Below are 17,306 nucleotides of genomic sequence, written 5' to 3'. Positions count from 1 at the left end.
AAATAATGATAAACACCGCTACCACTGAATCTGATCTCGCGACCGCCCGTACCCGGTGATTAGGGGACGAGGGTTGCGACAGATTTGTAAAAATACTCGGATTATGTTTACTTCACCAAAACAATTAAAAATGTAATAAGTTGTTTGAATAATGTTCAAGTTAATGATTTGTACAAAATACTCATATTGTGTTTAATGCACCAAAACAATGAAAATTGTCATTTTGTTACGATCATAGGCAGATGTGAAAAATGTAACATGAGCTATACCGTATGAACAATAAATATTATAGTAGGTGTGCACATTTTTTTAAAGAAAGCATCCTTTAAATCTCTTAACACCCTACTTGTAATAAGTCAACATGTTAGATGCCACCAGGGTTGTAAACGAATCGAACGGACACGAACAAGGTCATGTTTGTGTTCGTTACTTAAGAAAATTAACATGTTCACGAATGCATACCGAACATAAGTTTATGTTCGTGTTCGTTCGTTAGGGAAATTCAGTTGTTCATGAACAGTTCGTGAACATTGGTCTCGAACACAAACGGATGCAAGCAAATAAAAACAAACGTAAACGAACATTTAACTTGTAAATAAAAAATATATTCATTATCATCATACTTAGTATATCCCACCAATAGCAAAGTTAAGACAGACTCTAAGGAGGGTAAGATGTAGACAACCTTACCTCTACCCCTGTAAGAATAGAGAGGCTGCTTCCAGTGAGACCCTCGGCTCAATAGTTGCTTTGCATCAAGCCTTGGATGTAAAGCACATGACACTCAACAACCGGGACAAAGGCCGGTCAGTGCATGTATCCCCATGTCTTTCGGCTATCAATGACACCACATGATGCATGATTAACAGTCTGTTGCTTTTAACGTTGTTTTCACAAAATTAGTAAAATAACGTTAAAATTAGTGCAATTTCACTTTTGTCCCCCGAGCGGCCACACATATATACATTATATGCGCACACCGCAAGCGGGGTGTGGATTATAAAAACATTGTTATCCTTAATCATTGGACATAAGTAGTTAAATACAACCATTAAATGATAAATCAAACCACAAGACTTCTACTACAACCATCAAACGATTAATCAAGTTTAACGAACTTAGAAATAATTATTCAAATTTTAAATAACTTAGACATAATTATCCTAAAAAATGTCTTAGAATGCCAAAATTTTAGCTAACTTAGAAAAAATAGGGTTTTAAGTTTTCTATATATTTAGATAAAAGGTTTATTATTTAGGATAAAGATCAAATACAAATAAAGTTAACGTACGAACTGAACGAAAAGATAAAAAAGCACCGTATCATTTTTGTAATTATCAGTAACTATCAAAATTACTCTTGTAGAGTAATTTTGATCTTTTGTAGAGTAATTTTGTAAAATGTTCTTGTAGAGTAATTTTAGGGTAATTATCAAAATTACTCTACAAGTGCATCAAAATTACTCAGCGTCAAAATTACATTTACAAGTGAATCAAAATTACCCTGCAAGTTTATCAAACAACATATAATTCAAAATTACTCTACAAATACTCCTGTAGAGTAATTTTGTAAAATGATCCTATAGAGTAATTTTGATCTTTTGTAAAGTAATTTTGTAAAATGATCATGTAGAACAATTTGATCTTTTATAGAGTAATTTTGTAAAATGATCATGTAGAGTAATTTGATATTGTAGAGTAATTTTGTTAGCATTTAGTTATGGGGTTTAGTTTTTAGCTTTTAGTTTGGGTGGGGGTTAGTATAATTTTGATAACTACCCTACAAGACCAAACTTACTCTACATGAACATTTTACAAAATTAATCTACAAAAGATCAAAATTACTCTACATATTTTTTTTGGGGGGGGGGGGGGTGTTAGCGTAATTTTGATAATTACCCTACAAGATCAAAATTACTCTACATGAACATTTGTAGAGTAATTTTGATAATTACCCTACAAGCAGATAATTACAAAAATGTCACTGCCTCCTTTTATCCTTTTCATGCAATTCGTATGTTTGGTACGTTAAGTTTATTTGTACAATAATTTTCCCCTTATTATTTATTAATTTTTAATATAATCTAACGAATACGAACGAACGTTCACGAACGCAGTCGAACGAACGAGACATGTGTTCGTTTTCGTTTGCTAAGCTAACCGAACGATTTATTTTATTTTGTGCGTGTCCGTACGGTAAGTTAATCGAACAAACATAAACGAACTTTCCACCAAACGATTCACGAACTGTTCACTTAACGTTCGATTCGTTTAGAGCCCTAAATGCCACATAGTCATATAAAAAATATAGTTTCATAAACACTTAGATATTAAAATGTATAACAATTTAATAGGAAACTAGAAATAAGACCCGCGCGTGTTGCGGCGCGGGTACATTGCAAACGTCGAACGTATTAGTCCAAGCGTTATGTGATATGCTAACCTTATGAAAGCACGCGTTTTGACGTATCCGGTTGAATTCAATGTAACATATAGCTGCACTGCGATTGGATCAAAACATAACGCAAATCGAATTTATACCGTATAATCATAACGTATTATATGCGACCCGCCTAACTTGAATTTATCAAAAACTCTCGAGGGGTGAAAGTGACATTTTAGAAAGTTCGTAAAAAGTTATGGGGTTAAAAATTACATTTCCTAAACTTAAAGGCTAAGAGAGGATAATAATAAGATTTGACAAAGTTAGAGGTAAAAAGAAAACTATGAAAAAACTGAAGGGTAAAAAGTTGTATAAAAAATATTATTTTTTTTAACGGCCAACAAACTCAATGTCGAGCACTCTCGGGGCACCCACTGGACAAACGGAGTACTCCGAGAGTAACCCGAGTCCACCACCAATTCCAGGAAAAACCCGGTAACCCACCCGCCCATAGGCACGACGGTGAAATTACCGGTAAAACCCGTTTGGCTAAAGGATCCAACCCAGGTTTCCCTGGGTCTCCTATCACTGCCCACCAATGCCTCACTCTGCATCAAGTGAGAGTCGAACCTGCATCTCTCAAAAGAAATGCAAGTCCTCCACCACTTGATCTAGAGATCAGGCTATAAAAAAGATTTATTTATGTTTGAAAAAAGTGGAGCAAACTTATAAAAGTCAACATTGGCGGCTCCCTCTAGTCCCTTTGAATCTTTGATTCAAGAAAGTAAAACCGAGAGAACTTGGTCGGTCGTAAGCACCGACTTTCTAATTTAAGATAGTATAGAATGTGAAGTTTAAATTATAGGATTATTTTTGTACACGTCTTTTCATACTCTCTAGTCTTAGACTCTCAAATTCAATCACATGTGTAATACTATTGTGAGGTAAATGTTTTCCCAGCAACCATAGTCCATAAGTGTTACATTCACATTTGGCTTATATCAAATACAATCACATGTGTAATACCAATATGAACTAAATGTTTTTCCAACAACCGTAGGTGTTATTTTCATATTTTGGGTTATATTTAATGCAATCACATATAGGTGTTATTTTCATATTTTGGATTACATCAAATACAATCGCATGTGCAATACCAATATGAGTTAAATGTTAACAACGTACCATAGGTGTTACACTCACATTTGGATTATATCAAATAAAATCACATGTGTAATACCAATTATATACCAAAATATATAATTCAAAACCTCACTCAGCTTAAGCACCTAATTCAACCAACCAATTTCTAAAGAACTTAATGTTAGTAAACTACTGATATGAACTCGAAATCTGAAACAAAAAACAGGAAAGCAAAAGAGACAGTAACAGTGAACCGGGCTTGCGTTTAACACAAATCCCTTAAACAGATTCGCGGTCTGTTCCTACGGTACGCCAGTTTGAAGCAGCAACATCGCACTGCCGGACTTGAACACTAATAGGAGCGATGTTGCAGAGATTGAGTCAACCAACGATTTCTTGAACCTGATGAAAAGCGGTCAGGTGAACCGCGCTATGAGCTCAACATCTCTGAACAACCAAGTAGCCGGTCCCACAGGTCCATAGACTACAAACAACTCTTTTAAGTTTACATGTTAAAACGGGTCGTTCATGAAGATTGAAACTAATATGTTGTGATGTATGTTTGTTGCAGCTGTCTTCATTTGGTAGATTTAGCAGGAAGTGAAAGAGTGGATAAATCAGAATTATTTAAAAGTTAAAAATTCTTATGAAATAAATATCAAACATCTTAAAATCTACTGGTATTTGTAATTTTTGCAACATGTTATTGCTTATGAAATAAACAACCCTCTACATAATAATTATTTAAAAAATAAAAATGCAATAGTTCACGTATGACTTAATATTCGATTGTTTTTTTTTTAAACTTAATTGTATAATAACTCTAGCATTTAGATTTTAATCATATAATTTCGTCAAACAACATGGATATACATAGTCAAGGAAAAAAATAGCTTTTAATGATATAGAACAATAATCATTCGTTAGTTTAAAACAAAATATTATAGATTATATGGATTTATTTTAAAGGGAACAATGAGATTTTATGGATTTATGATTAGAAAGAAACGAAAAATAAACTATGTAACGCAATTTTCACTCAATAAAGCACCAATTTGGGGAAGAAAAAAAAAACCTAATTTTGTGGTGGGAATTTTAGTGTTATCAACGGATTTTAGGATATTGGATTAATTTGTCGATTGAGATAATAACATCGGTAATTAAACGAGTTAGATGATGCAGGAGTGCGGCCTCGTTGAACACGACTGTTATTTAGGCCTGATAATTAATAATTAGTTTGTTAATAAATTATTGTTTTGGGCTTAATATTTTTAATATTATTATTGTTTTTATTAATATTTAAAGCCCACTAAACTTCAAATCGTCCAAAACCATTTATGTTGTTTTAATTCATTAAATTGATTCAATTTGGTGGGCCAATAATGGTTGATGTGCAACACGTTGTTTTAATATTGGACAGGGTTGTAATTTTTGGCTGATGACTATTATAGCATTCACATTGAAGCCACATGCAGAAACGGAATCAGGAAAAAATTGTTGAAAGTGTAAAAAGGTGAGAACGGATCTTGGCCGAACACGTGGCATGGGACGCTAAATGATATGCAGGGGTACGATTGTCATTGTGCACGTTCCCCTCCATAAATCGCGTTATAATTCTATTTCAAATAAAACTCCAAAAATTTCCTATTAGCAGTTAACTCATTTGCAAGCTTTCGAGATCTATGGCGTCTAATGTGGATTCCGTTCGACAAAGTAATATTTGATGACGTTTTCATATTTGTTCCAGCAAATCTTGCTTCAATTCATAACTTGGTAATTCACCAAATGGATGTCAAGACTGCGTTCTTGAATGGTTAATTAGATGAAGAGGCATACATGAGGGTTTTGTATTATCTGGACAAGAACACAAGGTGTGTAAACTTGTCAAATCATTGTATGGTTGGAAACAACCACCTAAGCAGGGGCATCAAAAATTTGATGTGGTGATCTTATGTCATGGTTTTCTTTTAAACCAAGTTGATAAGTGTGTGTACAGTCGATTTGAATCTTGTGGTAAAAGAGTGATAATTTGTCTATATGTAGATGATATGTTGATCTTTGGCACAGACCAAGATCAAGTTGATAAGACAAAGAAATTGTTGTTTTCGAATTTTGAAATGAAGGATATGGGGGATGCGGATGTCATCCTTGGAATAAGGATTAAAAGAAGCAACAATGGGTATAACCATGACACGGTTTCATTATATTGAGAAAGTGTTGAAAAAATTCAATCATTTTAATTGTTCTCCTGTTAGTACTCCCTCAGATCTTAGCATCCGGCTAATGCCCAATTCTGGTGATTCAGTTTCACAATTAGAGTATTCTAAGGTCATTGGATGCTTGATGTATGTTATAATTACGAAGTTGGAGTATACTTAAAAGGGAAAAAAAACTAAAAATAAATAAAGCACAATTTTATAATTTTTAAGTGTATATATTATTATTAGTATCACAGGTTGGTGTCTAAAACATCATGACACGATGTAAACACTTTCCCTCACAAAGTCTAATATAAATCAAACAACCATGAAAGCCTAAAGTGTATCTTTGTCGTCCCCTGTTATAATACAACGACGTGATAATTATTCTTTTATATTTTTCATGTTTTATTGACCAGTAACGGTCACATGTACAACACAGGCTTTATCTTTGTGACTTTATCCCATGATTTTCTTGGTTAGATTGTGTGTTGTGGCTAAAGCCACAACTCAGATTTATCTTTTTAATATTGCGACATATGACGCTGGCTAGATGCTTTTTTTTAAAGCATTTCATAAATAAATTATATGTAAATTTAATCAGTAATGTTTTACAGGATAGGGCTAAAAGTGGTTGTGCCTTTAACATGATGCATACCCACCATCATCAATTGGTTCTTTAAATGAGATTTAGACAATATATTGGTTCTTTAAATGAGATTTAGACAATATACCTAACACGTTTACCCTATGAAAAACTTAATAGATGCAAACATATGTATCGTTCTCTTTAATCTAAGGATACACTTGGATGGATATATTAGGGGGATGGGATGAAACCTCATAACCCAAGCAAAAACTCATGTGACATATCTGGTTAACCTAAGCATAACTAGGGGTGCAACTTGATTCAAAACCCCCCTCTTCATCACCTTAAGACCTGCAAAAAGTCAAAGGGAAAAGAGACAAGATACCGTTTTTGCAACCCAATTTCACCCTGAATCACCGGCAGCGGTGTACCCGATCGAGTACCCCTACCTTATTGCCACTACCCGAAAACGCTTTGACCCCCCATATTACTAGAGATAATGAAGCATATACAATTACACATGCATGCATGTCAATGTTTACTATGACAAATCTAATTTTTTATGCTCGCTCTTTGAAAATGTAAGTTATTTTACAAGACTTCTAAAAATAAGAAGTGTACAAAGACACAATGGATCGCACAAGATGACACAATGTCAACCAAAATATAACACAATGGCGTAATATATAAAACAATGTCGAGGAAAAAAGATAAAGTGGGTCACGCAAAAAAGACACAATAACACAAATATAGAAAAAACACAATGATAATAAACAAAAATTCTAAAATCTACAACCTATAAATCCAAAAGTGAAAACCTAAAATCTCACATCGGAGAGTTCGATGAGACGGTTTCAACGTCGCTTGAATATGGTCAATCAGAGTCCGTTTAATACCCTTTTTGTACGACTTCTTATTTTATGACCTTGATCCTAAACCAATGCTACAAATTAATAATATTAGAAATGTGAACATATAAAGGGGAAAGTGAATATAGAGCTTTTGCACACCTAAGCTTAGGTGTGAAACCCTTAAAACTACGTAGTTTTGTTAACAAAAACTAAAAGAAGTTAATATTCTTTTTTCTTTTTATTCCCTCTTTCCATTCCAATTTCAGAACATTCATCTTTATAATTCGAGACGGTGAATTCAAAAACAACCCTAGAAGCTCATAAATCAAAATCTAAATGGCTGGCAACTTCTAATCGAGATGGCTAGAATTAACATTAAAGTCAAACGCTCAAAAGTAATCTGATTATGTAAGAATTTTACTTGGATTATAAATTGGCCGAAATATTGGATAACGATAATCTTGAAAGCCTAGTAAAAAAATATGGTGGAATTACGCGGCTATTGTAATCTTCATATTTTAATCTCAAGTTTAATTTGAAGTTGAAAATTCAATAGATATATATTCTGGTTTAACTGAGGAGCAATTCAAGATAATGAATTCACTGATGTCACTTTGTGGAAACCCTAAACTTATTTTGATTCAATGGTTTGTATTAGATGCACTTAATCATGAACTATAATACATAAAATCGTAATCATGTGGAAATTCAGTCAAATCGTAATATGAACATAAGAAGATGACAAAAAATTGTTAGTTGAAATAGAGCAAGAGCCATAAATATAAACTGAAACTTGTTTCACACAAAACACTACTCAGTTTCATACTAATATTTTCAAAGATGAATCATGAACGTTGTGAAATTGGAACCGAATAAGGGAATAAAAAGAAAAATATTAGTTTTTTTTTAATTTTACTAACCAAAACTAAGTAGTTCTAAGGATTTCACACCTAAATTTAGGTGTGCAACAACCCCATATTCACATTTCCCATATATAAATACTTTTAAGTTGCATATAATGCATTGCATGTTATGAGGAAAATAAGCAGGTCAACCTGTTGACCAACCCGACTCACTAGTAGTAGCCATTACACATACTATGAAGTTAAAGACTATTCTCACTCCCTCAAAATAACTAAACTTAATTAGAATTTAATTAAATTTGTTTACTTAATATATAAAAGATTATATTTAATAACTCTAATTATAAATGCTATAATTTAATCTACCTATTAAATTAAATGGCGGGTCCTGAGGGTTAGGTCAGTCGGGCTCGATAGGTGTTTTTTTAACGGTAAAGAATCTAACGTGTAAACCCATCCTACTCATGGCTATGACCAAAGTCGACTCCTCAACGGCAAAGAATCTCACGTGTGCCCTCGATGCACGGGAACCGGATGGAATCTGCAAACCCTCGCCCCTTGTCAGGTTCGAACCCGGGATTAAAGCCCCGATTCGTCTCTTCACCCAGATATCTCTTGAAAATGGCCCAAGCGAAGTCAGGTTCAAATCTGGGATTAAAACCCTGATTCGTCTCTTCACTCAGATATCCCTTGAAAATGGCACAAACGAAAATCGAACTTGCATCTATGCTAAGGAGGACAGGCCAATTTACGAATGGACAAAATTCTCATAACAGACTCGATAGGTGTTACTTTCATATTTTGGATTCTATCAAATTCAATCACATTTGTAATACTAAAACAGCTAAAAGTCTTATCCCTTTCTAAACACGGTTTCTTCTAGCCACGTGTAAACATCTCATTGGTTCTCGTGATCCTGTTCGGGACCACTAGTTCTCTTTAAAACGCGCGCCGAGTTGTAGGTTTTTCGTACCACAAACAAAAAGATGTCACTTGTTGGAGGATTTACAGAAGTAAAGGACTTTGCAAACAGCATTGTGATCGACGATCTCGCTCGATTCGCCGTCGATGAATACAACAAGAAGCAGGTATCATCTATTTTATATGTTAGTCTATGCATGTGTAAGCTTGAGGATTACACTTCATCTCTTTTATATGTTATCTATGTACGTAGAATACCCTGCTGGAATTTAGGAAGGTGCTGAATGCAAAGGAGCAGATAGTTTCTGGTACATTGTATTATATCACACTTGATGCAGCTAATGGTGGTATCATAAAGACTTATGAAGCCAAGGTTTGGGTTAAGAAATGGGAAAACTTCAAAGAATTGCAAGAGTTCAAGCCTGTTGATGCTGCCACCTCAGTTATTGGAGGAATTACAGAAGTAAAGGACTTTGCAAACAGCCTTGAGATCGAAGATCTCGCTCGATTCGCCGTAGATGAACACAACAAGAAGCAGGTATCATCCATCTCATTTATATGTTTTAGTCTATGCATGTAGAGCTGTAAACGAACCGAACGAACACGAACAAAGTCATCTATCTCATTTGTATGTTTTAGTCTAAGCATGTAGGGCTGTTCGCGAACTGTTCACGAGCGCATATCGAACATAAGTTTATGTTCGTGCTCGTTCGCTAAGGAAATTTTAATTGTTCACGAACAGTTCGTCAACACTGCTCTCGAACACAAACGAAAGGAAGCACATAAAAACCGAACGTAAACGAACATTTAACTTGAAAGTAAAAAATAAAAACATTGTTATCTTTAAACATTGGATATAAGTAGTTAAATACAACCATCAAATGATAAATCAAAACATAAGAAATCTACTACACCACCGAACAATGAATCAAGTTTAATTAATAATTATCCCAATAAATAGCTTAGAATGTCCAAAATTTTAGCTAACTTAGATGAAAATAGGATTTCAAGTTTTCAATATGTTTAGATAAAAAGTTTATTATTTTTTTTAATATAATCAAACGAACACGAACAAACGTAACCGAACATATTACCGAACATTCACGAGCGCAGTCAAACGAACGAGACTTGTGTTCATGTTCGTTCGCTAAGCTTACCGAACGAAATTTTTGATCGTGTTCATTCGTTAAGCTAATCGAACGAACATAAACGAACTTCCTACCAAACAGTTCACGAACTGTCCGCTGAACGTTCGGTTCGTTTACAGCCCTATATGCGTGTGTAAGATTGAGGATTATGAATTAATGTTTTCTTTTAGAGTATGTGAATACTAAGAAAATGATGGGTTATCTATGTACGTAGAATACCCTGCTGGAATTTGGGAAAGTACTGAATGCAAAGGAGCAGATAGTTGCTGGTAAATTGTGTTATATCACACTTGAAGCAACTGATGGTGGTGTCAAAAAGACTTATGAAGCCAAGGTTTGGGTTAAGCCATGGGAAAACTTCAAAGAATTGCAGGAGTTCAAGCCTGTTGATGCTGCCACCCCAGTCATTGGAGGAATTACAGAAGTAAAGGACTTTGCAAACAGCCTTGTGATCGACGATCTCGCTCGATTCGCCGTCGATGAATACAGCAAGAAGCAGGTATCATCTATCTCTTTTATATGTTAGTCTATGCATGTGTAAGCTTGAAGATTATTATGAATTAATACTAAGAAACTGATGGGTTATCTATGTACGTAGAATACCCTGCTGGAATTTGAGAGGGTACTGGATGCAAAGCAGCAGATAGTTGCTGGTACAATGTATTATTTCATACTTGAAGCAACTGTTGGTGGTGTCAAAAACACTTACGTAGCCAAGGTTTTGCTTAAGCCGGACAACTCCAAAGAATTGAAGGAATTCAAGCACCTTTATTGAAGCAGTAATGGTGTATGTTCTATGATGCAGGCGAGAGTGCCAGGAGACCGCTACCAGGGTGTGAACCTTAATCTTATAAATAATATCGTTTTGGTTAATAATAAACGGTTCTTGCATTACATTGCAAGTTTGTGCCGCTGCTTATGTTTGCTTAAATAATTTCGTTTGGTTAGTAATAAACGGTTCTTGCATTACATTCAAGTTTATGCCGCTGCGTATGTTAGTTAGATGACATCTAGTAAATTCTATCGCATTAACTCGTGGCTTTGTAACACGACTTGTTTGGATCTATTTATACTAGTTTCTTTATAAGTGCGTGTTTGGAATTTGTTATACGTTTTGGTACAATAATAAGTAGTTTTAAAGCGTCTCGAGTATATCTATCTGATAATTTGTAATGAAATTGCTCTCATATTGTTTATCAGAGAAACAATAATCAAATAAACAGTTTTAATGCATGATCTTCCTAAATTTATGCTTTTATTAGTCTATAGATATTATCCAATAAATTCCTTACCAAAAAAAAAAAACCAAAAATAAAATCTAAGAAAATGTTCAACAAGTAATCTAAGCAAGTAAATTAAAAAAAAAAAAAAGAACAAAAATGGAAAGATTTGGAACTAATAGCTTCCCCTTGATTCCATGTCTACCTTAAGTCAGCACCTACACTCTCATTACTTAACAAGGAATCTTCCAAACCAAACTGTACCAAGATTCACAACTGCGAAATTGTGATTTTCTTTTGAGTCAGCATCTTCTAGTGAATCGAGAGTCGTGTTTGGCTTTGGCTTTGGCTTATCGCTACTGCTAATACTGGGATTTCTTTTGTGTTTGTCATAAGGTGCTGTCGCCGCATAGGCTTCTTTATCTGCTCAACTCGGTCTACCACGACCCCTGCCCCTATTGCTTCTTCTTCCTCTACCGCTCCTATTTGAATGGGAAATTTCAGGCTGCAAATAATTTTATGATGTGTACATGTTTTATAATCTTATATGATTAAAAGTTATATGCCGGGATATCACTACAGAAAATATGATCTTAAACTCAATTTGAAAAACCAAATAATTGACATCTCTTCTAATAATTCTACAATTTCAATAACTTTATGTTTATAACAACTTCAACGTACTAAATTTTTATATGTATATTTTTTAAATTATATCTATCAGTACTGTATAATAATACATTTGATGAGGGTGTGATTGTCTTTTAACATTCAATTTCAAGAATTTAAGTGGGTAAAATTATCTTTTATAAATGTTACTACCTTAATTATTTTTTACACACATGCCAATGTGATTAAGAGTTAAGTTCACGTATAAACAGTCTTATCGTACAAAACATACGAAAGATATAAAAAAACAAAAACAACACGGTGACATTTTTGTAATTATTTGCTCGTAGGTAATTATCAAAATTACTCTACAAATGATCTTGTAGAGTAAACTTTATTTTTAGCATCTATTAACTCAAAAGACTCTAACTCGCAAACAGTGGCGAAGCTTGACCAAAAGTTTCGAGGGGGCGTAAAGTGATGGGGCCAAGTTTTTTTTTCCTATCATTATGTTTTGGGTCGGATCGGGTTGGGTTGGCTATTCGATTCAAGTCGGGTAAAATAGTAATAGTTCCAAATAAAATAAAGTGTATATTTACAAAACTACCCATCATTTATATACAAAGTTTATAAATATTTAGGATATACAATTTAGGAAAATAATGGGGGGGAGGGATCCTATATAATTTTAAAATTTTCGGACGAAAAATCAGAACTTATACACTTCTAACCGAAAGATTGGGGTGGGCGGGTGCACCCCCGGGCACCCACTATACTTCGCCACTGCTCGCGAATAAGCGAACGGATTCCTGATATGCAAGAATGTCGTCCCCCTTATAATCTCCAAGTAGCCCCTTTTATATATTTTTGAGTAAACTGACAAAATGGTCCCGAGGTCTGATCACTTTTGCGACTTTAGTTCAAAAGTCAAACCTTTTGAATCTAGGTCCATGTGGTTTCAATTTTGTTTTCATTTTCATTCAAAATCAAAATCTGGTCAGATTTATCAGTTAACATCCAGTTTTTTTTTTTTTGTCTTTTTCCTCTCTTTTAATGAAGGGCAAAATGGTTTTTTAAAGTTTTATTATAACAAATAAAAAAGCTGACCATTTTGCCCTTAATTAAAAGGGAGGAAAAGGACCAAAAAACTGGTGGTTGACTAAAAAATCTGACAAGTTTTTGATTTTAGATGAAAATGGTAACAAAATTGAAACAACAGAGACCCAGATTCAAAAGATTTGAGTTTTGGACTAAAGTGTCAAAAGTGACCAAACCTGAGAGACCATTTTGACAGTTTACCGTATAGTTTTCCTAAAGTTCACCGCCTCCTCAAGTCAAAACTCTTAGGGGGGTCGGTGTGATTTCGGTAACCCATGCGGGGAATGATAATCACCGAGCGGTGATTCATCCCTGGTAAAAAATTGGTGGGCGGGGACCTCCATTTTCGGTGTTTAGTCATGACCGAACCAAACTTTTGACCGTTGCCTAATTTATGACCGTTACTCCCTTCCTTTTTGACCGTTTGAGATTTTTTTTTATTTAACCCACATTTTTTTAACACACCACTCTTTCTAAAACATTTCTCTTTCTACACCCATAAACACTATGGATAAAGAAAACAAAGGTGAACCCAAGAAAAAAGGTTCCGCTAGCCGAGGATCGGACCCAAGAAAAGAGGTTTCGCAAATGAGAAAAGGTGATTCTAGATGTCCGAGTGCACCAGTTCAAACCTCCTACGGATATTCACCAACCTCTATATTATTACCCCCAACCTTCTCAACCTCAATTTTATAGCACCCAACCTCTTATTCCTCCACAAATATTGTAACACCCCGAAAACGGGTTTGGTAATCAAACCACGTTAATACTAAAAGACGGATAAAATACCGTTAATGGAAAATAAATGCTTGAGAAAATAAAGTTATGAAAGGCCCGAGTTAACGGGACTTAGAATAAACTTGGTTAATAACTCCTGAAACCCGCTAAATTTACTTGGAATAATTAACCTAGTTATTTATGGTTGGTAAAACAAAGGAGGAGCTTTTAGTAACTAACCCATTTATAAAACCCTTAAACTTTGAGGGACTAAAAGTGGGCAATAGGAATGATGTTTAATTTAAAGGTTTAAAAAAATAATACAAAACACACACATGGGTGTGTGGTCGATCGATGATGTGTGTAAAATGCAACATATAAATTACATATAAATTACTAATGTTGGAAAAGAGTGTTTTTGTCTTCCTTTTGTATTTTCAGGATTAAATTAGCTCAAATTAACAAAAGAAGCAAAAAGACAGCTAAATCTAACATAAATACAAGAAAAGGAACATAAGTGCATTGCCCGACCCCTCAACAACATCCTCCCAAGCAAAACAGAGAAGACAGAAGACTGAACACGCCCCGTGCTCAGCCAGCACGGGTCCGTGCCCAAGAAGCAGCAGAGAAGACAAACCTATAGAAGTTTCTATTGCCCACCACGGGGCTGTGCCCAGCGAACACGGGGGCGTGGCGAAAGTACTGCATGCGCATTAATTGTAATTGCGAATTACAATTAATGAAGAGAGAGAATGTTAGACAGGCACGGGGCCGTGCCCAGCCTATAAATAGGAGTGCTTGGTTTCATTGCAACTCATCCCTTGGCACACCACCTCTCTCACACTTCATCCACCACCCACCACCACCATAACACAATCATCCACCACCATCATCCATTGTCCATCATAGAGTGTGTGAGTCGTCTCGGGATCCAATATTGATCGTAAGAGTTCTTGACAATCAAGGCCATGTTTGCCTAAGTCTCTTACATCACTTGGTGAAGACAAGTGTTTAGTATAATACTTTTATTTTTAATCTTTTGCACTTTTCATTTGGTTTTGTATTAATGACTTTAATAACTAGTTGCTTATGTTGAAGGTGATTCTTCCTTATCGTTTGTCCGTGGTGTCTTGGCATTATTTTACTGTCTATATAAAATAAAAGATTTTCACCATTCATATCTCCACGGTCTATATGGAGGTATGTTGGCTACCTGGTCGGGGGTTAAGGGAACGGTTTGGTAAGGGTCTTGCCCTTGTTCAGCGTTTAGAGGTCCTGCAAGGGACCTGGGTCAAATTTAGTAGGATCTCCTTCAATACCCATAGGTATTGGATGGCGGAGTCCAAACTCTTTGACCCCCTCATAAGTTAACTACTATTAATACTATAACCCAGCTATTTAGGACTGTATCCCTGCTGACTCAGACTACTTAGTCGAGGGTAACGTCACCTCCAAAAGAGGGCCTACCATAATTTGCATTAATAACTTAATTCATTATCTTTCAATAATCCGACCCTTTAGGATTGTATCCTTGCTGACTCAAACTACTGGGTTGAGGGTAACGTCGCCTTCAAAAGAGGGGCCTACTACAATAACTAAGATAATCCTTTAAACAAGTGCAAAAGTGAGAAAATAATCAGAGGTTATACTAATACACGGGTCGGATCCAAGCGATTCATCTTTTCTATCTGTTTTTATTTTTATTTTATTTTTCAGCGTTTAGTTAGTTTTTATTTTCTTAGTTTAAAAATCTTTTCTAGCATTTTGATTTGATTAGACGTTGAGGATAAACCGGTACTAAAAGCTCACGTGTCCTTGGACGACCTCGGTATCTTACCAACACTATACTATGTCCACGATGGGTGCACTTGCCCATATGTGTGTTTAGTGTTAGTGAATATCGTGTTTTATAAATTTAAAACTTGGCTAAAAGTGTAAAAGAGCTTAAAATGTACATCTAAAACATATATACACTGACACGCATCAAGTTTTTGGCGCCGTTGCTAGGGACACAAGGATTTTAAGAAAGTTAGGAATCAATGGCCTAATCATATTTTTTATTTTTCTTTTTATTTTTTTAGGATTTTCTTAGTTTTTCAGCTTCTGCAAAGCTCAGCACGGGCCGTGCCTGGTCGGACACGGGCCGTGCCCAGCATTGTTACTGGCAGTTTTTTGTTTTCTAAGTTACAGAAGGCTGAGCACGGGGCCGTGTCGGTGCAACATGGGGCCGTGTCCAACTCACCAGTAACTGGGATCTGGAAAACAATCACTGTAACTCCGACCACGGGCCGTGTTCACTGAGCACGAGGCCGTAGTGAACCGTCTGACCAACATTCTTTTCTGTTTTTATTGCAGGATTTGGAACCAGACGCCACCCCTACATAGTGTATGAGCTCCAGTTCTAATAAGGACATAAAAGAACCTCTAGAAGAACCCGAACGCTTTCTCAGAAAAAGACTAAAAGCCAAAAACCAAGAGAAAGTTTCGGGGAATCCACTTCCAATGGCGGACCAACGTACCCTCATGGATTATCTACGACCCACCATAGGTAATCTCGGCGCCGCTATCAACGCACCAAATGTTGAAGCCAATAACTTCGAACTTCGGCCGCATTTGATACAGATGCTTCAAAACTCTGCAACCTTTCATGGGCTTGCGGACGAGGATCCCCATCTACATATTACTAATTTCTTAGAAATATGTGATACTTTTCGGATCAATGGAGCATCAAATGACGCCATCCGCCTTCGAATGTTTCCTTTCTCACTAAAAGACCGAGCAAAAGCTTGGCTTAACGCCCTCCCAGCTGGATCGGTAAACACCTGGGTTGAACTAGCCCAAAAATTTCTATATAAGTATTTCCCTCCCGCTAAAACGGCTAAATTAATGACTGAAATTAATACATATTCACAAGAGGACGGGGAATCCTTATATGAAACTTGGGAAAGGTTCAAGGAGCTATTGCGAAAGTGTCCACATCACGGCCTTGCGATATGGCAACAAGTATCAACTTTCTATAATGGGTTGTTGCCACACACAAGGCAGACACTTGACTCTAGCTCCGGGGGACTTTTAGGTAATCGACGCCCGCATGAAATATATAATCAAATTGAGGAAATTGCTCAAACCAATTTTTAGTGGCACACTCCCCGAGGCAATAAATCTATTGCCCCGGGCGCCCATAAGGTTGATGAAAACACTTCTTTACAAGCCCAAATCGAGGCCCTTTCTTCGAAAATAAAAAAAATTGGAAATGACAAAAACGGTCTCGGTTATGGCTTGTGAAGGGTGTGGTGGGCCACATGAAAATTGGAGTTGTATGAAAGAAACAGACGATCAACAAGAGTCGGTAAACTACATTGATAATAGACCTAGGCCGTCGGGTCCTCCAACGGGCACCTACAACCAAGGATGGCGAAATCACCCTAACCTTGGTTGGAGAGAACCCGGCAATAGTAGTAACCAACGAAATCAACGAACAAACTTTCAACAACCAAGAAATGAGTCACAGAATTTCCCTCAACAACAAGGTGGACGAGAGAGGCTTGAAGATACTATATCTCGCCT

At 35.8% G+C, this 17,306-nt stretch overlaps 1 protein-coding gene and 1 non-coding gene across 2 annotated transcripts; one reads left to right on the top strand and one right to left on the bottom strand.

Moving 5' to 3' along the window:
- The first annotated feature begins 8,961 nt into the window (after positions 1–8,961).
- On the top strand, positions 8,962–11,127 carry LOC118479417 (multicystatin-like). Its single transcript, XM_035987773.1, has 4 exons — positions 8,962–9,114; positions 9,201–9,485; positions 10,310–10,594; positions 10,694–11,127. Exons 1-4 carry the CDS (start codon positions 9,013–9,015, stop codon positions 10,868–10,870), a joined length of 849 nt encoding a protein of 282 aa, XP_035843666.1. The 5' UTR covers positions 8,962–9,012; the 3' UTR covers positions 10,871–11,127.
- A 5,492-nt stretch (positions 11,128–16,619) lies between these two features.
- On the bottom strand, positions 16,620–16,726 carry LOC118490960. The gene has a single exon (XR_004890185.1). It is a non-coding gene; the product is annotated as a small nucleolar RNA R71 (small nucleolar RNA).
- Positions 16,727–17,306: the final 580 nt, after the last annotated feature.

Source organism: Helianthus annuus, chromosome 3 (genome assembly GCF_002127325.2).
Source record: "Helianthus annuus cultivar XRQ/B chromosome 3, HanXRQr2.0-SUNRISE, whole genome shotgun sequence".
NCBI classification, from domain to species: Eukaryota; Viridiplantae; Streptophyta; class Magnoliopsida; order Asterales; family Asteraceae; genus Helianthus; species Helianthus annuus.
Note: the sequence above shows the minus strand (reverse complement) of the source record. Positions and strands in the feature narration are given on the sequence as shown.

Bases quoted from the DNA above. Each gene is read 5' to 3' on its own strand.
- LOC118479417 (XM_035987773.1), top strand. From the start codon at position 9,013: ATGTCACTTGTTGGAGGATTTACAGAAGTAAAGGACTTTGCAAACAGC. The intron at 9,115-9,200 runs GTATCATCTATT...CTATGTACGTAG, and splicing joins ATGAATACAACAAGAAGCAG to AATACCCTGCTGGAATTTAG. The intron at 10,595-10,693 runs GTATCATCTATC...CTATGTACGTAG, and splicing joins ATGAATACAGCAAGAAGCAG to AATACCCTGCTGGAATTTGA.